General features: G+C 40.7%; 1 protein-coding gene and 2 long non-coding RNA genes across 3 annotated transcripts in view; 2 read left to right on the top strand and 1 right to left on the bottom strand.

Moving 5' to 3' along the window:
• Nucleotides 1-677: 677 nt before the first annotated feature.
• Nucleotides 678-20,464, top strand: LOC308571930 (vomeronasal type-2 receptor 26-like). The gene is made up of 5 exons (XM_081167582.1): nucleotides 678-737; nucleotides 12,719-13,579; nucleotides 14,336-14,563; nucleotides 15,743-15,869; nucleotides 19,158-20,464. Exons 1-5 carry the CDS (start codon nucleotides 693-695, stop codon nucleotides 20,057-20,059), a joined length of 2,163 nt encoding a protein of 720 aa, XP_081023708.1. The 5' UTR covers nucleotides 678-692; the 3' UTR covers nucleotides 20,060-20,464.
• A 644-nt stretch (nucleotides 20,465-21,108) lies between these two features.
• On the top strand, nucleotides 21,109-21,967 carry LOC308571955. The gene is made up of 2 exons (XR_014001616.1): nucleotides 21,109-21,375; nucleotides 21,749-21,967. It is a non-coding gene; the product is annotated as an uncharacterized lncRNA (long non-coding RNA).
• LOC308571958 overlaps nucleotides 21,450-24,913 on the bottom strand; it is a 59,864-nt gene continuing 56,400 nt past the window's right edge. Inside the window, exon 2 of the long non-coding RNA XR_014001619.1 lies at nucleotides 21,450-21,514. This is a non-coding gene — a long non-coding RNA (uncharacterized lncRNA). The remainder of the gene's footprint in view (nucleotides 21,515-24,913) is intronic.

The raw sequence follows: 24,913 nt of genomic DNA, 5'->3' as shown, positions 1-24,913 counted from the left end.
CTGTATCTTGTTTTCTTTGTGTGCAGTTGAACACATGTTCAGCTGCTGCCTTACATAATTTTTTCTAGATGTTTTTTCTAGATATTCCTTGTGGTGATTGATGTTAGGCAGTCATAGATATTGACTATTGAATTCACTCTGGAAAAAAGAGTGAACAGCGGATTAACCCCTGATGCTCTGAAAAAGCCATTTTCTGTGTTGGGGAACCAAGAAGCTGTCAGCTCCCAGGAATCCTGACAAAGTTAAGGGACTTATGAGTAGAAGAACCATCATCCTGCCTCATTTTGGGATATATTGAATAATTCCTCAATGTTCAAAAAGTCACATTGTCTCCTGATTTTGAAGTAGATGTTAGAATGCTGAAGACAAATGTACAGAATTCAAGGGACACTGTCATCATGTCTATTTTGTCTCTTCCTTTCTTAATGTGGGTGAAGGATTCCAGTTATAGGGAAGTTCACCACATAAATATGATGTACACTCAAGAATTCATATTATTTCCATATGACAGTATCAATCCATTCCTTCACTGCAGAGAAATGATTATGAAATAAAAGCTCCACAACTTATGTTTGGATTGTATAAAAACTACTTTATCACTTACTAACAGATATATCCCATTTCCATATGTAATGATCACTGCAGTTCAGGTTATAGAAGACCTAAGAACTAAGGGAAGGCATTTTGCTGCTATGATTGCTTTCCATTTCCAGAAGGAAAGATTCCAAACCAAAAAGGTAAGGAATATCATATGTAGATGTGTTCTATTTGACAGTTGCCACCTGTTTAATAAATGGGTGGCTCCCATCAGCGTTTTAAATGCTTAAACTAATTGCTCTAACATTCACATATGTAAAGGGTTAATGGAAAGAACTGTAGAACTCTCGGGTGTCATATATTCTGTGGCAGTTGTGGCAGTTAGTTGAACAGTCTTAACAGTTAGAGCAGCAGGTTTGTTGTGTTTTGCTGCTGTCTGCCTGAGAGTTAGTCAATCTATAACAGTTTAATCTATGTAAAACGTATTAGCAATTTAACTATCACCTACCTGCATTGAACATAATATTCTGCAACTGCACGTATACGAAGTAAAAGTTATTCATTCTTTAAACTTTAAACAGAGAGTGTCTTGTGTACTTTTCATAAGAGGCAAAAAAGATCTAATAAAATGGTCAAACGATCCTGGGCTCTCTTCCACATACTTCACATGAGGTAACTTGGGTGGCTGAACAGAATATCAGATGAATCCATAGAGGATAAGACTACCAGTGGGTTGGATCAGTTGGGGAAAAAAGACTCTGCAAGCTCCACCCCTAATGACACAAATCAATAGACAAGGCCTCTGACACCTTCAGCCGCTAGCAGGATGGTTATGATTTGTTTATATTTCCGGATTTGCTTGGAACCCATGAGAAAGGCCCTTGACACTATTGAGCTCAGATTATGCTCAATATGTAGAATTTCCTATTATTCTTGCTGCAAAATTAACTTTTGATATTTCAAGTTCACTACCCTCATTCAGGAACAGAAAGTCATACTTAAATATATTATATCTATTTTTCATATTTGATTTCAGACATGGATGATTGTTTTCAGTGTTCAGATAATCATTATCCAAACATTGGCCATGATGGATGCCTCCCAAAATACATAACCTTCCTGCCTTACAGCAAACCCCTTGGGATCATTTTGAGCAAATCTGCCGTTTTATTTTCTTCAATCACAACTTTGGTTCTTGGAATATTCCTCAAGCACCAGGACACTCCCATAGTCAAAGCCAATAATCAGAACCTCACCGATGTTCTCCTGACCTCTATCCTCCTCTCCTTTCTTTGTGCTTTGCTATTCATTGGCAAACCAGATAAAGTGACATGTCTCCTACGACAAACTACTTTTGGTTCAGTCTTCTCAGTGGCAGTTTCCTGTCTATTAGACAAAACCATAATTGTAGTTCTAGCTTTCACAGCTATCAAGCCAGGCTCTAGGATGAGGAGATGGGTGGGAAAGCAACTGGCAACCTTTATCGTTTTTTTCCAGCATCCTTGTTCAGACTGTTTTTATTACTGTGTGGCTGGCAACCTGTCCTCCATTGCCAGATGTTGACATGCACTCAATCACTGAAGAAATTGTACTAGAATGCAATGAAGTACCATCTTTTACTCTGTTTTGAGCTTCATGGGTTTCCTGGCCATTGCCAGCTTAACTTTGGCTTTCCTAGCTAGGAAGTTGCCCGATAGTTCTAGTTTTCATGGCTACCAAGCCAGGCTCCAGAATGAGGAGATGGGTGGGGGGGAATCTGGCCATCTCCATTGTTCTTTTCAGCTTCCTCATTCAAATAATGATTTGTAGTGCCTGGCTGATAGTTGCTCCCCCACTCCCTGATTTAGACAACCACTCAGTGACTAAAGAAATTGTACTGCAATGTAATGAAAGATCAGTCACCATGTTCTACTGTGTCCTAGACTTCATGGGAATGCTAGCCATTGTCAGTTTCACTGTGGCTTTCCTAGCTAGGAAGTTACCAGACAGTTTTAATGAAGCCAAGTTTATCACCTTCAGCATGTTGGTCTTTTGCAGTGTGTGGCTGTCCTTTGTTCCTACCTACCTGAGTACCAAGGGAAAGTACATGGCGGCTGTGGAAATATTTTCTATTTTGGCCTATAGTTTTGGGTTACTGGGCTGCATCTTCTTCCCCAAATGTTATATCATTTTGCTGAGGCCAGAGTTAAACAGCAGGAGACAGCTTATCATAAGAAAGAATTAAAGCATAAACAAGTCTATTTGACAAAACTGTTCCCCAAATCCAATAGAGCAGCCCATGTAGCTGGTCTCACTGGACTTTCCCCTGACAAAGTACTCTGATATCAACAAGGAACACAGGCAGCTATGTGGGCATGAACCATGGCAGAGCCACCCTTCCAAGTTCATTCTTCTCTGAATTTGATGTTCTTTCCCCCTCATACTAAAGTTTAAAAAGGAACACTTCTGTACAAATATTTTAAATTATGAATTAAAAGCTAAGGATTGCATTTCAGACTACTAAAGATATTGTTGTAAAATTCATCATATTTTACAAGTGATTTAAAAACAATGGAAGCGTAGTTCCAAGTAACAACTATGTGTAGGGTTGCAGTCATGCCACATGGCTGGTGTGAAACCAGGTCTGCTCATTTTGACTATACCATACTACATTTTGGGATCTCCATTGGTTCCAAGGTCTTCTGTGATGAACTTCTAACTTTACCAATACACCACTGGCCCCTTATTATCTAATGAAAGGAAATTAAAAATAACAGTCCTGAATATGTGACAAACACATTTCCTTCAGCAGTTCCACAGGGAATCCCTAGCTCTGAATACCTACAATCCTCCTTGGTTATTAACAGAACTATAATTAAATCTGCTGCTCCTCAAAGATCCCTCTGGATTTTCACTGGAAACTGGCAACATAACACAAAGGATACAGCAACTTAACCAGAATTACTTAAATAGTGTCTGGGATACACCCAGATTGCATCCTCTTAGGAAACTTAACTACCATTCAAATGAGACAATTTTTATCTTGGAGAAGCTGATTATACTATTGCCAGAGAAATCATGGTTTCTGTGTAGAAGAAACAGTTGCCCTTGCATGGATGGTGGTTTTAGTGGTCTTGCTGCTGAAACTGATTTCTTACAATGCATGTCAGGCTCACATAGGAAAATGCAGGCTTCAAAGTCCACACCGTCCACTACAAACGTACCATCAGCCAGGAGAGTTCCTCATTGGTGGTATTGTTCTCCATGGTGGCTTCATCTCCTCTGCAGCAACATTCACTGAGGAACCCCCACCAGCGCTGCCTGAAGAGCTTGTGTAAGAACTAAGCCATTCATTCATTACAGCAGAGGAATGATCAAACCTAGAGTTGTGACCTCAGCATAATGAATGCAAACTTCTACCCATAGACCTAGGGATAAGCACTTTTGATTTCAGTGGGACATACGCTGATGTAAAAATACGTTGGAATGTCTTCTGAATTAAGAGAATACTCTATAAGTTCCCATTTCTCAATAGGGAAATGAATATAAATGTATTGAAATGTATATGTGTATATATATATATATTCGCCCTTTTGAACAACCAATTTTGATAGACTTTATCTGAGCAGGAGTGTTAGTGAGAATGAATTAAAAATTTTTTTACAGAAACTGATTGCTCTTATTGTTTCATTTCCTGATCTTAGGTAAAGTTTGTTTCACAATGACGGCATATACAGTGGTACCTCGGGTTAAGTACTTAATTTGTTCTGGAGTTCCGTTCTTAACCTGAAACTGTTCTTAACCTGAAGCACCACTTTAGCTAATGGGGCATCTTGCTGCCTGCGCACCGCCAGAGCATGATTTTGTTCTCATCTTGAAGCAAAATTCTTAACCTGAGGTACTATTTCTGGGTTAGCGGAGTCTGTGACCTGAAGCGTATGTTTCCTGAAGCTTATGTAACCCGAGGTACCACTGTAATATGAAGTATAGAATCGTGTGAATTACAACCACTGTCTCTGCGTCATGAATAAGGAAGGGGTCATTGCAGGAGAAAGCTCGGACATTTTGTAAATGTGAAAAGACTTCAGATTGTAAATGTCAGAATAAGACTTCAGGAAAGACCCCAGGGGTTCCAATGTTCCTATGGGCACCAAATAAGCAACCCCTGGAATAGATACCATTGGCCTTAGCAGGCCTTAACTGAGGCAAAACTAACAAATTGAATTTCAGTAGGGAGAGATGTCAGGTTCTGCACTTAGGCAGGAAAAACCAGCTGTACAAATATAAGATGGGGAACACCTGGTTTGCCAGTGCTATGTGTGAAAAGTCTGCATCAACAGAAGCATAGTACCCCAATTAAAAAAAACCACAGAAGAGATCTCTTCTGCGCTGCGCAGAACACACCTGATGCATTGTGTTCAGTTGTGTTCAGCACAATTTAAGACGGATACTGACAAGCTACAACATGTGCAGAAGGGGTTGACACATATGATCAAGGGTCTGGAAGCCAAACCTTATGAGGAAAAGTTGAGGGGGTTTGCTATGTTTAGCTATGAAAATAGGAGACTGAGGGGATATAGGATAGTCATTTTCAAATATCTCAAGGGCTGTCACCAGGAAGATGGAGCAAGCTTGTTTTCTCTTGCTCCAGACGGCAGGACCAGAACCAATGGATTCAAGTTGCAAGAAAGGAGATTCTGTGTAAACATAAGGAAGAACTTGCTGATTATAAAAACTGTTCAGCAGGGGAATGGACAGGGAGTTAACTCCACTGAACTCAATAGGATTAACTATTGTTATTCATATCTGTTCGTTCTGATACTGTTTGCTAATCTCATTCTAGGGTGGTGCCTAAGCTTTACCAGCACATCGTGGCCTTGGCATTTGCAGTCAAGGAGATCAATGAAGACCCTCAGATCTTACCCAATATCACCTTGGGTTTTCACTTATATGACAGCTATAACAATGCAAGGAGCACATATCTCGCCATACTGCTGCTTTTATCCATGGTGGAGAAATTTGTCCCAAACTATATATGTGATGTTGAAAATAATCTGGCTGGGGTCATTGGGGGACTTGATTCTGAAATCTCCTTTTATGTGGCAACAGTTTTGGATATCTATAAGATTCCACAGGTAAGACACCCATGTACGATACCTCTCTTAGCTTGCATAGAGAATGAGGCTGAATTTACAGCACCAGTTCATATTTTTTAAAAATAATATTTTATTAGGTTTTGACAATAGAAAAGTTTAGAAAACACAAAAGGCAAATGCAAAACAAATACAAAATACAAAAACACAAAAATACAAAATACAAAAATACAAACATTAAACACAAAAAGAAAAAACACATATAGAAAAAACAAAACAAAATTTCTCTCTTTCTTAATCTCTCCACTTTAAATTGACTTATTTTCCTGACTTCCTCTTGTCTCCCATTATTGTATCCCTTTTGAATTTAGTTCAGCAGATTCCTGATCTATTAGTTTATGTTATTAGTCCCCTTATACTTTTTACCTTGTTGCTAGAGCCCCTTCAATTCATTTCAATGTCATCAACATTCAAAAATTTTACATTGTTTCTGCAAATAAATTTTAAATTTCCTCCAATCTTCTTCCACCAACTCTTCTCCCTGGTCTCGGATTCTGCCAGTCATTTCCGCCATCTCCATATAGTCTATTAGTTGCATCTGCCATTCTTCCAAGGTGGGTAGATCTTGTGTCTTCCAATGCTTTGCGATGAGAATTCTTGCTGCTGCTGTAGCGTACATAAAGAAAATTCTATCCTTCTTTAACACCAATTGGCCAACAATGCCCAGGAGAAAGGCCTCTGGTTTCTTGAGGAAAGTATATTTAAATACCTTTTTCAGTTCATTATATATCATTTCCCAGAAAGCCTTAATCCTTGGGCACGTCCACCAAAGGTGAAAGAATGAACCTTCAATTTCTTTACATTTCCAACATTTGTTATTGGGCAAGTGATATGTTTTTGTTTTTGTTTTTTTGAAAATTTTTATTGGTTTTTCACAATTTATATAAACACAAAACAATATAAACAAACATGTATAATTTCAGATCCTTTTTTCTTAAACCTTACTTCAGCGACTTCCCCGTACCTTCCCTTTCTGCATCCCAATTTTCAAATTTGTTTCAGCAAATCCTCACCCTTAAATTTATCTAATTTTCACCTTGTTTTTTCCCCCCTTTTACTTAATCTTCTACAGCCATAATCCCCATATTTCTCAACCCTCAACATTTTAGCATTCATTAATTTTACAATATTTCTTAAGATAAATTTTAAATTTCTTCCAATCTTCATCCGCCGTCTCTTTCCCCTGGTCACAGATTCTGCCAGTCATTTCAGCCAGTCCCATGTAGTCTATCACCTTCATCTGCCATTCTTCCAGAGTGGGTAGATCTTGTGTCTTCCAATACTTTGCGATAAGTATTCTTGCTGCTGTTGTAGCATACATAAAAAAAAATCTGTCTTTCTTTGACACCAATTGGCCGACAATGCCCAAGAGAAAGGTGATAAAAAGTACCTTCAGTTTCTTTACATTTCCAACACTTATTATCAGGCAAATGGTAGATTTTTGCTAGCTTGACTGGGGTCATGTACCACCTATAGATCATTTTCATAATATTTTCCTTTAAGGCATTACATGCCGTAAATTTTATACCGGTGGTCCACAACTGTTCTCAGTCAGCAAACATAATGTTATGACCAATGTCCTGTGCCCACTTAATCATAGTTGATTTAACTGTTTCATCTTGTGTATTCCATTTCAGCAACAAGTTATACATTCTTGACAAATACTTAGCATTGGGTTCTAACAGTTCTGTTTCTAGTTTTGATTTCTCCACCTGGAAGCCAGTTTTCCTGTCCTGTTTATAAACCTCCATTATTTGATAGTAATGGAGCCAGTCTCGTACTTTAGACTTCAATCTCTCATAACTCTGTAGTTTCAATTTATCTCCTTCTTGTTCCAAAATTTCCCAATATTTTGGCCATTTGGCCTCCATGTTAAGTTTTTTCACGGCTTTTGCCTCCATTGGCGACAGCCACCTTGGGGTTTTATTTTCCAACAAATCTTTATATCTAATCCAGACATTATATAATGCTTTCCTCACAATGTGATTTTTAAAAGCTTTATGCGCTTTAACCTTATCATACCATAAATATGCATGCCATCCAAATACATTATTGAAACCTTCCAAGTCCAACATATCTGTGTTCTCGAGGAGCAGCCACTCTTTCATCCAGCAAAAAGCTGCTGATTCATAATACAGTTTTAAGTCCGGCAGGGCAAATCCCCCTCTTTCCTTTGCATCCGTTAAAATTTTAAACTTTATTCTGGGTTTTTTGCCCTGCCAGACAAATTTCGTAATGTCTTTCTGCCACCTCTTGAAACAGTCCATCTTGTCAAGAATTTGCAATGCTTGAAATAAAAATAACATTCTAGGCAATACATTCATCTTAATAACTGCAATTCGGCCTAACAACGAAAGCTTCAAATTTGACCATATTTCTAGATCCTTTTTAACTTCTGTCCAGCATTTCTCATAATTGTCTTTGAACAGATTCACATTCTTAGATGTCATATTAATCCCCAAGTATTTTACCTTCTTAACCACTGTCAACCCTGTTTCATTCTGGAACCTCTCCCTTTCCATAGTGATATATTTTTGAAAGCTTGACTGGGGTCATGTACCACCTATACATCATTTTCATAATATTCTCTCTTAAGGCATTACATGCCGTAAATTTAATTCCGGTGGTCCATAACTTCTCCCAGTCAGCCAACATGATGTTATGTCCTATATCTTGTGCCCATTTAATCATTGCAGATTTTACCGTTTCTTCCTCAGTATTCCATTTCAACAGCAAATTGTACATTCTTGAAAGTATCTTAGCATCGGGTTCTAACAATTCTGTTTCTAACTTTGATTTTTCCACCTGAAAACCAATCTTTTAATCCAGATTGTAAGCTTCTCTTATTCGAAAGTAGTGTAACCAGTCTCGCACCTTCTCTTTAAGTTTATCATAACTCTGCAATTTCAATTTGTCACCTTCCTGTTCTAGAATTTCCCAATATTTTGGCCATTTAGCCTCCATGTTGAGTTTTTTCAAAGCTTTCGCTTCCATAGGTGATAGCCACCTTGGAGTTTTGCTCTCCAAAAAGTCTTTGTACCTTATCCAGACATTAAACAAAGCTTTCCTGAAAATATGGTTTTTAAATGCCTTATGTGCTTTTACCTTGCCGTACCATAAGTATGCATGCCACCCAAATATATTATCATGCCCTTCAAGGTCCAAAATGTCTGTGTTCATAGAATCATAGAATCATAGAATCATAGAATCCTAGAGTTGGAAGAGACCACAAGGGCCATCGAGTCCAACCCCCTGCCAAGCAGGAAACACCATCAGAGCACTCCTGACATATGGTTGTCAAGCCTCTGCTTAAAGACCTCCAAAGTAGGAGACTCCACCACACTCCTTGGCAGCAAATTCCACTGTCAAACAGCTCTTACTGTCAGGAAGTTCTTCCTCATGTTTAGGTGGAATCTTCTTTCTTGTAGTTTGGATCCATTGCTCCGTGTCCGCTTCTCTGGAGCAGCAGAAAACAACCTTTCTCCCTCCTCTATGTGACATCCTTTTATATATTTGAACATGGCTATCATATCACCCCTTAACCTCCTCTTCTCCAGGCTAAACATGCCCAGCTCCCTTAGCCGTTCCTCATAAGGCATCGTTTCCAGGCCTTTGACCATTTTGGTTGCCCTCCTCTGGACATGTTCCAGTTTGTCAGTGTCCTTCTTGAACTGTGGTGCCCAGAACTGGACACAGTACTCCAGGTGAGGTCTGACCAGAGCAGAATACAGTGGCACTATTACTTCCCTTGATCTAGATGCTATACTCCTATTGATGCAGCCCAGAATTGCATTGGCTTTTTTAGCTGCCGCATCACACTGTTGGCTCATGTCAAGTTTGTGGTCAACCAAGACTCCTAGATCCTTTTCACATGTACTGCTCTCAAGCCAGGTGTCACCCATCTTGTATTTGTGCCTCTCATTTTTTTTGCCCAAGTGCAATACTTTACATTTCTCCCTGTTAAAATTCATCTTGTTTGTTTTTGCCCAGTTCTCTAATCTGTCAAGGTCGTTTTGAAGTGTGATCCTGTCCTCTGGGGTGTTAGCCACCCCTCCCAGTTTGGTGTCATCTGCCAATTTGATCAGGATGCCCTTGAGTCCATCATCCAAGTCGTTGATAAAGATGTTGAATAAGACCGGGCCCAAGACAGAACCCTGTGGCACCCCACTAGTCACTCTTCTCCAGGATGAAGAGGAACCATTGATGAGCACTCTTTGGGTTCGGTCAGTCATCCAGTTACAAATCCACTGAGTGGTAGCATAGTCAAGACCACATTTTACCAGTTTCTTTACAAGAATATCATGGGGCACCTTGTCAAATGCCTTACTGAAATCAAGGTAGGCTACATCCACTGCGTTCCCTTCATCTACCAGGCTTGTAATTCTGTCAAAAAACGAGATCAGGTTAGTCTGACATGACTTATTTTTCAGAAATCCATGCTGACTATTGGTGATCACAGCATTCCTTTCTAGGTGCTCACAGACTGTTTGCTTAATGATCTGCTCCAGAATCTTCCCTGGTATTGATGTCAGACTGACTGGGCGGTAATTATTTGGGTCCTCTCTTTTCCCCTTTTTGAAAATAGGGACAACATTTGCCCTCCTCCAGTCTGCCGGGACTTCGCCTGTTCTCCAGGAATTCTCAAAGATGACTGCCAGTGGTTTTGAGATCACATCTGCCAGTTCTTTTAATACACTTGGATGCAGTTCATCTGGCCCTGGAGACTTGAATACATCTAAACTGGCCAAGTATTCTTGTACTGTCTCCTTAGTTATTCTGGGCTGTGTTTCCTCTGCTGAATCATTTGCTCCAAATTCTTCAGGTCGGGCATTGTTTTCCTTATCGGAGAAGACTGAGGCAAAGAAGGCATTGAGGAGTTCAGCCCTTTCTGTGTCCCCTGTTTGCATTTCACCATCTTCTCCTCTGAGTGACCCCACTGTTTCTTTGCTCTTCCTTTTGCTACGAACATACCCATAGAAGCCTTTTTTGTTGCTTTTAACCTCTCTAGCAAGCCTGAGTTCATTCTGTGCTTTAGCTTTTCTGACTTTGTGTCTACACGTGCTGGCTATTTGTTTGAATTCCTCTTTGGTGGCTTCCCCCCTTTTCCATTTTTTGTACACATCCTTTTTTAATCTTAACTCAGTTAAAAGTTCTTTAGATAGCCACCCTGGCTTCTTTAGGCACCTTCCATGTTTCCCTCTCATTGGTATTGCCTGACGTTGTGCTTTTAGTATCTCCCTAATGGCTACTTCTCAAGAAGTAGCCATTCCTTCAGCCAGCAAAAAGCTGCTGACATAATAAAGTTTAAAGTCTGGCAGGGCAACCCCCCCTCTGTCTTTAGCATCAGTAGGAATCTTAAATTTTATTCTGGGCTTTTTGCCCTGCCAGACAAATCTGGTTATATCTCTTTGCCACCTTTTGAAACAGTCCATCTTATCAATGATTTGCAATGATTGGAATAAAAGTAAATAATGTGGTTACAGAAGAGTTTAAAATTGAGAAAGGGACACGACAAGGGTGCCCAATTTCCCCACTGCTTTTCATCTCGGTCCTGGAGGTTTTGCTAAATATGATTAGAAAGGGACCAATTGATTCAAGGTGTCCAGGTCAGAGTTAAACAATACAAGCTTAAAGCTTTTGCAGATGATCTCGTTTTAACATTACAGGAGCCGATATCTAGTACTAAGAGGGCCCTGGAAGTGATTCAGGATTTTGGTCAAGTGGCAGGTTTTAAACTGAATAAACCGAAAACTAAGGTTTTGGAGAAAAACTTGACGCCAATAGAGAAAGAGAGGTTTCAGAAAGAGACAGATTTAACATTAGTAAAGAAGGTAAAATACTTGGGGGTTAACATGACATCTAAGAATGTGAACTTATTTAAAGACAACTATGAGAAATGCTGGTAAGAGGTGAAAAAAGATCTAGAAATCTGGACGAATTTGAAGCTTTCCTTGCTGGGTCATATTGCTGCTATTAAGATGAATGTATTGCCGAGAATGTTATTTTTATTCCAATCATTACAGCACCAGTTCAGAGTGTATCACCAGTTCAGGGCGAGGATGAAATTGGGGACAGAACCATGCACACCACCCTCACCAGCCATTTTTGGATTTGCAGCATTTCCTGCTTGATGAGAAGGGTATCTAAATTGAGTTGCAGGGGAAGCGGGGGAATTGGTAATAGGAATAAAATTCACAAGTATTTCCAAGTACAATAATTATTTGTCTTCACAACACCACACCCAATATGTGAATATTTAGGGGGGTGGCTTTCAAATTAAACACACTCTGGAGTTATGGCAAATTGCAGATACTGTCCAGTTGTGCAGGAGAACAGCAATAGTATTGAGCAGCTGGTTCCAAAGTGAAATAAATGTTGATAGATGAAGTCTGAGAAGTCTTGAAGAAAAAAAGGCAGAAATGGCAGTTCTGCTGTGTGTCGGGGCATGTGCTTTGTGAAGACAAAAGAAGCTCCAGAGAAGAAATGTGTATCTGAACCAAGTGGCAGTTCTGAAATGGCTGCAGTAAATAATGTCTAACACAGTGTTAGGCAATCCTTTGTTTAGGACATCGTGTGTCCCTCCATTCAGATTAACCATGCCAAATTGGGAATATATATATATATATTTAAAGAATATAATAGGGGAAATGCCCCTCTGTGGTCAACAGAACAAATGTTTAACAAGCAGGAATGAGAAATGGTGGGTGGCAAAGGGCATGTCTGACTGACAGGATTCACCACATAATGCATATGAATACTGTGGTACCTCAGGTTAAGAACTTAATTCGTTCTGGAAGTCCATTCTTAACCTGAAACTGTTCTTAACCTGAGGTACCACTTTAGCTAATGGGGCCTCCCGCTACTGCCGCGCAAATTCTGTTCTCATCCTGAAGCAAATTTCTTAACCTGAGGTACTATTTCTGGGTTCGCAGAGTCTGTAACCTGAAGCGTCTGTAACCTAAAGCATCTGTAACCCAAGGTACCACTGTAGTTTGAAAGAACTCTGCAAATATTACTTTGTCTCTTCTCTTCCTCCATTTACTTTTTAGCTCATTTATGGCTCTGCTCCAGTGATGAATGATAAAAGCCCAGGACTTCCCTTCTACCAGATGGCAGTGTCAGAAGCCCTTCAGTATGAGGGAATTCTCTCTTTGCTTCTGCATTTCAGGTGGACGTGGATTGGAGTCATTGCAACAGACAATGACAATGGAGAAAGATTTGTGCAAACCATTTCCCCAATGTTTACCAAGAGTGGTGTCTGCTTTGAATTCATAGAAAGAATCCCCAATTTTAGTTTTCTTGCTGAAGTTGCTGACATGCTACAACAGGGTGAAACAATAAGCCAGAAAATTTTCATCAGCAAAGCTAACGTAGTGGTTGCCTCTGGAGAATCTTACTCCATGGCAACTTTTATGGTGCTTTCACACATATCAAAACATGATGACAAGACCAAGTATGTAAAAAGTAAAGTATGGATAACCACAGCCCAGGTAGAGTTTGCTACATTCGTCTTTCAAAGGTACTGGGAGGCAGGAATATTCAATGGTGCTATATCCTTTGAAATTCACTTCAGAAACCCACAAGGATTTCATCAGTATGTTGTGCACAGAAACCCTTCCAGCACATATGAGGACGGTTACATCAGGGAATTCTGGCAACAGGCCTTTGAATGTGTATTCCCAGAAAACACTGCAGACAAGGTGGAGGGTAATATTTGCACCGGAGAAGAGAAGCTGCAGAACCTTCCTGGATCCCTTTTTGAAATGAGCATGACAGGCCACAGTTACAGCATCCACAGTGCTGTCTACGCCATGGCCCATGCTTTACATGCCATGTCCACATCCAGACTCAGACACAAAGGAATTGCATATGGAGGGAGAGGGAAGAATCCGAATCAACCATTTTGGCAGGTAAAGGCTGAACTTCCACAACTGGCAAAGCCCTGCTACTTCCTGACACTTTAGGGTTCCCAAAATCCTATCAGCTTGCTCTTTCCTCTCAGAGTTCAAGCATTTGCACTAGTGTATGTGGAAGAAGAACCCAGAACTGAATTTATAATCTGCAGACAGAGTAGGAAGTACACTGATATCATGGTATCCTAGATGATTTCCCCATATATTGTTCTGCTTGCAAATGGCTGTAGAATCTATAGGGAAGAGAAATGATGGTTGTGTCCTTCTTTGGGCAGTTACTGCCCCATGCTTGAGGAGAAAGCATTTGTTATGATGGAAGCTTTGCAACCCAATGAGATCCCATGCCATTCATAGATAGGAAGCAGTGGAATGGTTTAGGGAGATGCTCAGCATTCCCTTTATCCGATATCAACCAATTCCTTTCTTAGAGCCTGTGGTCACAAACCACTGCCGTGTCTTCTGAGATGCTCAGGGAGGGAGGGACGGAGAGTGAGTGTGAGAGAGATCTTGCTGCTTAAACATATTTAATTTGTGGACAATCAGAGAAAGAAGGATTGTAAGGAAGATTGAAAGAGATGCATGTGTGTGAAAGAAAATTGGCCGACTCTCTCCATGCTTGGGCCTGTATCCACTGACAATTGACTAAATCACCCCCACCATTTGTTGTAGGTTCTTTCCAGAGAGAAAAAATGCTCCTCCCTGCATTAGACTTCAGTCTTTTCTAAACCCCATTCTTTTCTGCTTTCAATCTAGCTCCATCACTTTCTGAGAAGCATCTCATTTAACAATACTGCAGGAGATGTGGTCTTCATCAACCAGAATGGAGAGGCAGCATCTAGCTTGGATATTATCAATTGCATTATATCCACCAACCAAAGTTTGCACCGGGTGAGAGTTGGGAGGATAGATCCACAAGCTCCTCCAGACCAATCATTACTCCTTGATGAAGATGCCATCACATGGCACAGCTGGTTTAACCAGGTAGGGTTGCATTGTTTGCTAATTCAAAAGAGATTCAGTATTGAATAAGCAATCATTATCCACCTGCAGGTCTATTCACTGTTTTTTTGAGCCACAAGTTGAGGAGTTGTTTATGACCAAAGCAATGAGGTACCAGATTAAGAGCCAAAATCTTACAGCTAGAAGACACACATGGATTAAAGGCAAATATTTTATTAAGGAGGTTGCAAAACAGAAGAACCCTTTTACTACAAAAAAACAGTTAAGCAAAGCTAACAGTGGGAATATGCCTTAGGGGATCCTAGTTCAAATTAAAATACAGTGGTACCTTGGGTTATAGATGCTTTAGGTTACAGACTTTGCTAACCCAGAAATAGTATCTCAGGTTAAGAACTTAGCTTCAGTGTGAGAACAGAAATTGTGCAGCAGCGGCGCGACAGCAGTGGGAGGCCCCATTAGCTAAAGTGGTGCTTCAGGTTAAGAACAGTTTTGCGTTAAAAACGGACCTCCAGAACGAATTAAGTTCTTAACCCAAGGTACCAGTATAACAAAAACTAGATTATCTCACCCTAATCCCAACCATTCACAGACCCGACTACAAGAGCATCCATGCAAATGTGGTTTTTGCATCACACAATTCATCAACTGAATGTGGGTCATTGGGTCAAATACCAGTTTTTCTTTGAAAGGGCGTTGATACAGAAGGGCAGGTTTTCTTCCAGTCAAATGGAGCCTCTGGGTTCATTTCCCCAGCACAAGAGGGTATACATGCTCAGAGACCATGAAGCTAGAAAGTGGATTTGGAACACTTCCCCAGGACGTGTTCAAGAATAGATGTACCCACTGGCACCAAAATCAGTTCTAGAGCTGTGTACCAAGTGGACAAAATACTTAAAAGTAACAATTATAACAAAATAAACAGGGAAACTAGAGTAACTTCAAAGTGTACTGTAATGGACAGAGCAATGTTTGCTTAACAGACGGGGCACTGCACATCCTAGAGAAATATAGAGGGAACATCACATAATTTCAAACATTAATATTAATAACAAGAAAAGAAGAAATGGCTCTTTGTATAGTCATTACATATTACTGGAATGCTGTGTCAGCTTAATAACACAGAGAAAGAACCAAGAACATAAAGGATTCCAAACTCATTGTTCTCTTGCTTATCCTTCTGTTCTTTCATTTATGGAATAGACTCAGCCTCTTTCTGTCTGTACTGAGAGATGTCTTCCAGGATCCAGCAAGAAAGTGAAGGAGGGACAGCCCCCTTGCTGCTACGATTGCATCCCATGTGCTGAGGGGAAGATTGCAAACCAGGATGGTAAGAGAAATATTTAAATAGATCCAGACTCAGTACTTAGCACTGAAAGCTGCTGTAAGGACGGCTGACTTAATTTTCAAAACAGGAGATAATCTACTCTGTGTGAGATCCTGCTTCTTTGTGATCATTGCCCTTCAGATAGCCTAAATATGTTAATCTAATGAGAATGACTATGCATTGAGAGTAGTCGGATGGTATGTGTTTCAAATCAAATCTAGAAGGGGTTTTCCATTCCTTTTGACTTACCCAGGCTGCACCCAGGCTAGTGTAAAGATACATTCTAAAATCATTAGTAGATAGGTAGCCGTGTTGGTCTGCCATAGTCAAAATAAAAAAATTCCTTCCAGTAGCACCTTAAAGACCAACTAAGTTAGTTCTTGGTATGAGCTTTCGTGTGCATGCACACTTCTTCAGATACACTGAAACAGAAGTTGCCAGATCCTTCTATATAGTGAGAAGGTGGGGAGGGGTGTTACTCAGAAGGGTGGTGGGAATGGGAGATAGGCAGATAGCTGGGAGAGCCTGTTGACGACTCTTAACGACTGTAATAGGTCTTACAGGAGAAGGCAAGGGGTGAGGAGGTGAGAAATGGTTTAGTCATGTATAGTGAGATAAGAATCCAATGTCTTTGTTCAGCCCAGGTTTTTCCATTGTTTTAAGTTTGGTAATGAGTTGTAATTCAGCAGCTTCTCTTTCCAGTCTGTTTCTGAAATTCCTTTGTAGTAAAACAGCTACTTTGAGATCTTGTATAGAATGTCCTGGGAGATTGAAGTGTTCTCCTACTGGTTTCTCTGTTTTGTGATTCTTGATGTCAGATTTATGTCCGTTTATTCTTTGGCGTAAGGTTTGGCCTGTTTGTCCAATATAGAGAGCTGAAGGACACTGTTGGCATTTGATGGCATACACAATGTTAGACGATGAGCAATTAAATAGTCCCGAGATGGTATGTGTGATGTTGTTGGGGCCAGTAATGGTGTTGTCCGGGTGTATGTGGCAGCAAAGTTGGCATCTGGGTTTATTGCAGGCTCTGGTGCCAGTGTCTGTGTTAAGTCTGGTTGTAGTATTATTGTGGGTTAGGAGTTGTTTAAGATTGGGTGGCTGTCTGTAGGCAATGAAAGGTCTTCCTCCCAGAGCTTGAGAAAGAGAACTGTCATTGTCCAGGAGAGGTTGTAGATCTCTGATGATGCGTTGTACTGTTTTAACTTGGGAGCTGTATGTGATGACTAGAGGTGTTCTGTTATTTTCTTTTTTGGGTCTGTCTTGCAGCAAGTTCTCTCTGGGTATCAGTCTGGCTCTGTTGATCTGTTGTCTAACTTCATCTGCTGGGTATTTTAGTTCTGAGAAGGTTTGCTGTAGATCTCTTAGGTGAGAATCTCTGTCTGTAGAGTTGGAACGGATGCGGCTGTAACGTAGTGCCTGGCTGTATACAATGGACTGTTTAGTATGTTTGGGATGGTAGCTGGAGGCATGTAGATATGTTTGTCGGTCAGTTGGTTTGCGGTATAAGGTGGTGTCTATGCGCCCATCCTGTATTTTTATAGTAGTGTCCAAAAAATGTATTTCTTGCTGTCAGGGGTTTAGGAGCAGAGGCACGGGCAAGGGAGGAAACAGAGAGCGAAGGGGAGGAGGCAGAAGAAAAGATGAGTGATGACGACGACCCGAGATCTCCCAGTCTTTCCAGTGAATCGGAGGATTCACAGAAAGGAGCACCAGTGGCCAGGGCAAGGGGGGAGTCTAGGGGGGCACCCCAGGAAGATAGAGCCAGAGGGGACTCAGGGGAGAGCAGCTGGAAATCGGGACCAGCGTCACCGCCAGGAAGCAGGGAAGAGGAAGGGAGCCAGGGGGGAAGCGCTGGCAGCTCACCACAGGAGGGAGGGCATGAGTCAGGAGTGGCCACACCTCCATCGGGGAGCGAAGAAACGGTTAAGAGGAAAGTGGAAGGTTGGGCGCGCGCGCCAAGTTCAAATGCAGAGGAAGGCGGCGCAGTAAGCAGCCCCGAAAGGGAACCAGGTCCTAAAGCCCGGCGCAAGGAGGCAGGAGGGTCCGGGTCAGCGTCAGAAGAATCCCGGAAGGAAGAAGCCCCGGGGGGTAGAGGGACCCAGAGGAGGACAGTCAGGCGGAAAAGGTGGAGCAAGGCTAGGATATTAAGTTGGTGCACACGGGGCGGAGACTCAGACGGAGCTTCGCCGATCTAGCTACTAGACGTAGAGTTTGCGCGCAGCAGCGTGAGAATGGGAACTGTAATTCAATAAAGACTTTTACTTAATGATCGCTGGCTAGCGTGATCCTCTGTGAGCTAGGATCTTCAAGCAGCTCTGACACTTGCATAGATTGATTCATTGTAAGGTTGATTGTGGGGTGAAAATCATTAAATTTCTGGTGAAAGGTGTCCAGGGTCTGTTGACCATGTGTCCAGATGATAAAAATATCGTCAATGTATCGCAGGTACAAGAGAGGTTTGAGTGGGTAGGAGTTCAGGAAACGTTGTTCTAAATCTGCCATGAAGATGTTGGCATACTGTGGGGCCATGCGGGTGCCCATTGCTGTGCCGCTGATCTGAAGGAACAGGTCATCACCGAATTTGAAGTTGTTGTGGGTAAGGACAAATTGGCAGAGTTTGGTGGCAAGGTCCGCTGTGGTTTTATCTGAAATGGTGTTCCTTATAGCTTGTAAACCATCGTTGTGTGGGATGTTGTGTGGGAAAGAGAAGCTGCTGAATTACAACTCATTACCAAACTTAAAACAATGGAAAAACCTGGGCTGAACAAAGACATTGGATTCTTATCTCACTATACATGACTAAACCATTTCTCACCTCCTCACCCCTTGCCTTCTCCTGTAAGACCTATTACAGTCGTTAAGAGTCGTCAACAGGCTCTCCCAGCTATCTGCCTATCTCCCATTCCCACCACCCTTCTGAGTAACACCCCTCCCCACCTTCTCACTATATAGAAGGATCTGGCAACTTCTGTTTCAGTGTATCTGAAGAAGTGTGCATGCACACGAAAGCTCATACCAAGAACTAACTTAGTTGGTCTTTAAGGTGCTACTGGAAGGAATTTTTTTATTTTATTCTAAAATCATGAGGAGGAATGGCCCTGGCTCTGCAATTTACAGACCAATATCTCTGAACCGATTAAATGCAACAATGCCACGTTACAGAGCACCAGACAGTATTAAACATGTGTTTTAATGTTAACAGAGCTCTTTTCTTCTCAGACAGATAGTCAACATTTCAGGAAGCTGACGTGATATGAACTAAAGGTCATTTCCTTTTTTTCCCCCCAGATATGAATGACTGTCATAAATGCCCAGACAAAGAATATCCAAGCAAGAACCGGAATGCATGTCTACCCAAGGATATCAGCTTCTTGTCTTATCAAGAACCTTTGGGCATCAGTTTAGCCTCATTTTCTCTTTTCCTTTCCTTGATCACAGCTCTGGTACTAGGTACATTTATGAAACACCACGGCACACCCATTGTCATTGCAAACAACCGAAACCTCACCTACACTCTCCTCATCTCTCTCCTGCTCTGCTTCCTTTGTGCATTGCTCTTCATTGGCCGACCTGAGAAGGTGACATGCCTCCTCCGACAAACAGCTTTTGGCATCATCTTCTCAACTGCTGTTTCTTGTGTTCTGGCAAAAACCTTCACAGTGGTTTTGGCCTTCATGGCTACAAAACCAGAATCCAGGATGAGGAAATGGGTGGGGAAAGGACTAGGCCACTCCATTCTCCTTTCCTGCTCCATAGTCCAAGCAGGCATATGTACTGTGTGGCTGGCAACCTCTCCCCCATACCCAGATGTGGACATGCACTCAATGACAGAAGAAATTATACTAGAATGTAATGAAGGCTCTGTAACAATGTTTTACTGTGTCCTCATCTATATGAGCTTCCTTGCATCTGTGAGTTTTGTTATGGCTTTCCTCGCCAGGAAATTACCGGACAGTTTCAACGAAGCCAAGTTTATCTCTTTCAGCATGTTGGTCTTCTGCAGTGTTTGGCTGTCCTTTATTCCTTCCTATCTGAGCACCAAGGGAAAATATATGGTAGCTGTGGAGATCTTCTCCATCTTAGCCTCCGGTGTTGGGTTGCTGGGCTGCATCTTTTCCCCCAAATGTTACATAATGATTCTTAGGCCTGAGCTGAACAATAGGGAACAGCTAATAAGGAAGAGAAAGTAAAGAAATAATAACCTGTACTTTGCTGTATCTTGTGCTTTCTTCTTTGTGTGCACTTGAATATTTGGAAACACGTGTTCAGCAGCTGCCTTACATAATTTTTTCTAGATTTTTTTCTAGATGTTTTTCCTAGATTTTTTCCTTGATTTTTTTTCTTGATTTTCCTTGTGGTGATTGATCTTAGGCAATCATAGATATTGACTATTGAATTCACTCTGGAAAAAAGAGTGAACAGGGGAACTACACCTGGTACTCTGAAAAAGCCATGTTCTCTGTTGGGGAACCAGGAATCCTGACAAAGTTAAGGGACTTATGAGTAGAAGAACCATCATCCTGCCTCATTTTGGGATATATTGAATAATTCCTAAATGTTCAAAAAGTCACATTGTCTCCTGATTTTGAAGTGGATGTTAGAATGCTGAAGACAAATGTACAGTGTCAAATGTACAGTGTCAAGTGACACTGTCATAATGTCTATTTTGTCTCTTCCATTCTTAATGTGGGTGAAGGATTCCAGTTATAGGGAAGTTCACCACATAAATATGATGTACACTCAAGAATTCATATTATTACCATATGCCAGTATCAATCAATTCCTTCACTGCAGAGAAATAATTATGAAATAAAAGCTCCACCACTTATGTTTGGATTGTATAAAAACTACTTTATCACTTACTAACAGATATATCCCATTTCCATATGTAATCATCACTGCAGTTCAGGTTATAGAAGACCTAAAAACTAAGGGAAGGCATTTTGCTGCTATGATTGCTTTTCAGGTCCAGAAGTAAAAGTTTCAAACGAAAAAGGTAAGGAATGTCTTATGCAGATGTGTTCTATTTGACAGTTGCCACCTATTTAACAAATGGGTGTATTCTATTTTATAAATAGATTGACTACAATCTACCTGGCTCCAATCAGCGTTTTAAATGCTTAAACTAATTGCTCTAACATTCACATGTGTAAAGGGTTAATGGAAAGAACAGTAGAACTCTGGGATGTCATCCACTCTGTGGCAGTTGTGGCAGTTAGTTGAACAGTCTTAACAGTTAGAGCAGCAGCTTTGTTCTGTTGTGCTGCTGTCTGCCTGAGAGTTAGTCAGTCCGTAACAGTTTAATCTTTGTAAAACGTATTAGCAATTTAACTATCACCTACCTGCATTGAACATAATATTCTGCAACTGCACGTATACGAAGTAAAAGTTATTCATTCTTTAAACTTTAATCAGAGAGTGTCTTGTGCAGTTTTTATAGGAGGCAAAAGAGATCAAATAAAATGGTCAAATGATCCAGGGCTCTCTTCCACATACTTCACATGAGGTAATGTGGGTGGCTGAACAGAATATCAGATGAATCCAAAGAGGATAAGAATACCAGTGGGTTGGATCAGTTAAAAAAAAAGACTCTGCAAGCTCCACCCCCAAAGACACAAATCAATAGACACAGAGGCCTCTGAAACCTTCAGCTGCTAGTAGGATTGTTTTTGATTAGTTTATATTTCTGGATTTGCTTGGAACCCACGAGAAAGAAGGCCCTTGATGCCATTGAGCTCAGATTATGCCTAATATGTAGAATTTCCTATTATTCTTACTGCAAAATTAACTTTTGATATTTCAAGTTCACTACCCTCATTCAGGAACAGAATGCCATACTTAAATACCATTTTATATCTATTTTTCATATTTGATTTCAGACATGGATGATTGTTTTCAGTGTTCAGAAGATCATTATCCAAACATTGGCCAAGATGGATGCCTCCCAAAATACATAACCTTCCTGACTTACAGCAAACCCCTGGGGATCATTTTGAGCACATCTGCCATTTTATTTTCTTTAATCATAACTTTGGTTCTTGGAATATTCATCAAGCACCAGGACACTCCCATAGTAAAAGCTAATAATTGGAACCTCACCTATGTTCTCTTGTCCTCTCTCATCCTCTTCTTTCTTTGGTACTTTTGGCAGTGTAGGCAGGTGCCAAAGTCCTGCTGGAAAATGAAGTCAGCATCCCCATAAAGCTTGTCTGTGGAAGAAAGCATGAAGTGCTCCAAAATCTCCTGGTTGATGGCTGTGTTGACCCTGGACTTAATGAAGCACAGTGGACCAACACCAGCTGATGACATGACTCCTCAAATCAACACAGACTGTGCAAACTTCACACTGGACTTCAAGCATTTGGCATTGTGTGCCTCCCCATTCTTCCTCTAGACCCTGGGTCTTGGGTTTCCAAATGAGATGCAAAATCTGCTCTCATCAGAAAAGAGATTTGGGGAGCCATGCCATCAGCTGGTGTTGGTTCAATGCCCATGGGATTACTGTGCTTGATTGGCTTTGGCTGAGATAGGATAAATATGTTTTCTTTAAAATATTACACAGAAACTGTAATTCAAAGCAAGTGATTACCTCTCCTGTAATTATTCAGAATTGAGGGTCTAAGAATGGAGGGTCTTATTAATATGACTATGAACTATACGTGGTTGTGTCTATAGATATACAGAGAATAATGAGTCTGGCTTTGAATCAGCTGTGTGAGTGACCATTCAAGTTAGTCTCTACAACTCACAGTCACTTGAATGATAGTAACAGATGAGGTGAACTTGTGCCTAAATGAATAATCCCTTTCAAGATGGTAGTGTTTTGGTTGCTGGTGCTCTTACTGTTGGTGCAGGGGATGTGCACGTTTCTGCATATTTCTCAATGTTCCATCAGGGTACCCGTCCCTATTCTTCACAAATATTATCAATCAGGAGATCTCATCATTGCCAGCATTATTTCTCAGATCTACATATTTTCAGATACCCTATCCTTTGAAAAACACCCATCTCGGGAGTTTTCAGATGACCATATGTAAGTAGCTGAATTTTGAAAACAAACAAATATACATTTTGGGATCTCTATTGGTTACAAGGTCTTCTATTATGAACTTCTAACTTCACCAATACATCACTGGTCCCTTATTATCTAATGAAAGGAAATTAAAAATAACAGTCCTGAATATGTGACAAAGACATTTCCTTCAGCAATTCCACAGGGAATCCCTAAAACTGAATACATACATTCCTCCTTGGTTATTAACAGGGCTATAATTATATCTGCTGCTCCTCAAAGATCCCTCTGGATTTTCACTGGCAACATAACACAAAGGATGCTGCAACTTAACCAGAATTACTTAAAAAGAGTCTGGGATACTCCCAGATTGCATCCTCTCAGGAAACTTAACTACCATTCAAATGAGACAATTTTTATCTGGGAGAAGCTGATTATACTATTGCCAGAGAAATCATGGTTTCTGTGTAGAAGAAACAGTTGCCCTTAAATGGATGGAGGTTTTAGTGGTCTTGCTGCTGAAACTGATTTCTTACAATGCATGTCAGGCTCACATAGGAAAATGCAGGCTTCAAAGTCCACACCGTCCACTTCAAACATACCATCAGCCAGGAGAGTTCCTCATTGGTGGCATTGTTTTCCATGGTGGCTTCCTCTCCTCTGCAGCAACATTGACTGAGGAACCCCCACCAGCGCTGCCTGAAGAGCTTGTGTAAGAACTAAGCCACTCATTCGTTACAGCAGAGAAATGATCAAACCTAGAGTTGCAGACTCAGCATAATGGCTGAGGCTACAAACTTCTACCCATTGACCTAGGGATAAGCACTTTTGATTTCAGTGGGACATATGCTGATGTAATAATACATAGGAATGTCTTCTGAATTAAGAGAATACTTTAGAAGCTCGCATTTCTTGACAGGCAAATGAATATAAATGTATTGAAATGTATATATATTTATGTGTCTGAGATAGCCCTTTTGAACAGTTGATTTTGATAGACTTTATCTGAACAGGAGTGTTAAAAAATCTTGTTCTGAACCTGAATGCTCATATTGTTTCTTTTCCTGATCTTAGGCTAAAGTTTGTTTCACAATGGCGATATATAATATGAATTATAGAATTCTGTGAATTACAACCACCATCTCTGCCTCATGAGTAAGGAAGGGGTCATTGCAGGAGAGAGCTCAGAAACTTTATAAATGTCAGGAAAAGACTTCAGATGTTGCAGGGAAAGACCCCAGGGGTTCCAATGTTCCTGTGGGCACCACATTAGTAACCCCTGGTCTAAATGCCATTGGCCTTAACAGGCCTTAACTGAGACAAAACTAACAAAATGAATTTCAATAGGGACAAATGTCAGGTTCTGCACTTAGGCAGGAAATACCAGCTGCACAAATATAAAATGGGGAACACCTGGTTTGCCAGTAGTACATCTGAAAAGTCTGCATCAACAGATGCATAGTACCCCAATAAAAAAAAAACACACACAGAAGAGATCTCTTCTGCGCTGCGCAAAACACACCTGGTATATTGTGTTCAGTTGAACCAATGGATTCAAGTTGCAAGAAAGGAGATTCTGTGTAAACATGAGGAAGAACTTGCTGATTATAAGAACTGGTCAGCAGTGGAATGGACAGGGCGTTAACTCCACTGAACTCAATATGATTAACTATTGTAATTCATATCTGTTCGTTCTGATACTGTTTGCTAATCTCATCCTAGGGTGGTGCCTAAGCTTTACCAGCACATTGTGGCCTTGGCATTTGCAGTCAAGGAGATCAATGAAGACCCTCAAATCTTACCCAATATCACCTTGGGTTTTCACTTGTATGACAGCTATAACAATGCAAGGAGCACGTACCTTGCTACACTGCTGCTTTTATCCATGGTGGAGAAATTTGTCCCAAACTATATATGTGATGTTGAAAATAATCTGGCTGGGGTTATTGGGGGACTTGATTCTGAAATCTCCTTTTATGTGGCAACAGTTTTGGATATCTATAAGATTCCACAGGTAAGAAACACATGTAAG

Source organism: Podarcis bocagei (assembly GCF_964188305.1).
Source record: "Podarcis bocagei genome assembly, chromosome: 13".
NCBI classification, from domain to species: Eukaryota; Metazoa; Chordata; class Lepidosauria; order Squamata; family Lacertidae; genus Podarcis; species Podarcis bocagei.
This window is presented reverse-complemented; position numbering and strand designations above follow the sequence as displayed.

Excerpts from the sequence above, each read along its gene's own strand:
- LOC308571930 (XM_081167582.1), top strand. The coding sequence starts at position 693 with ATGATTGCTTTCCATTTCCAGAAGGAAAGATTCCAAACCAAAAAG. Across the intron at positions 738-12,718 it reads AAAGATTCCAAACCAAAAAG|CTCATTTATGGCTCTGCTCC; the intron begins GTAAGGAATATC and ends TTTACTTTTTAG. Across the intron at positions 13,580-14,335 it reads CGAATCAACCATTTTGGCAG|CTCCATCACTTTCTGAGAAG; the intron begins GTAAAGGCTGAA and ends CTTTCAATCTAG.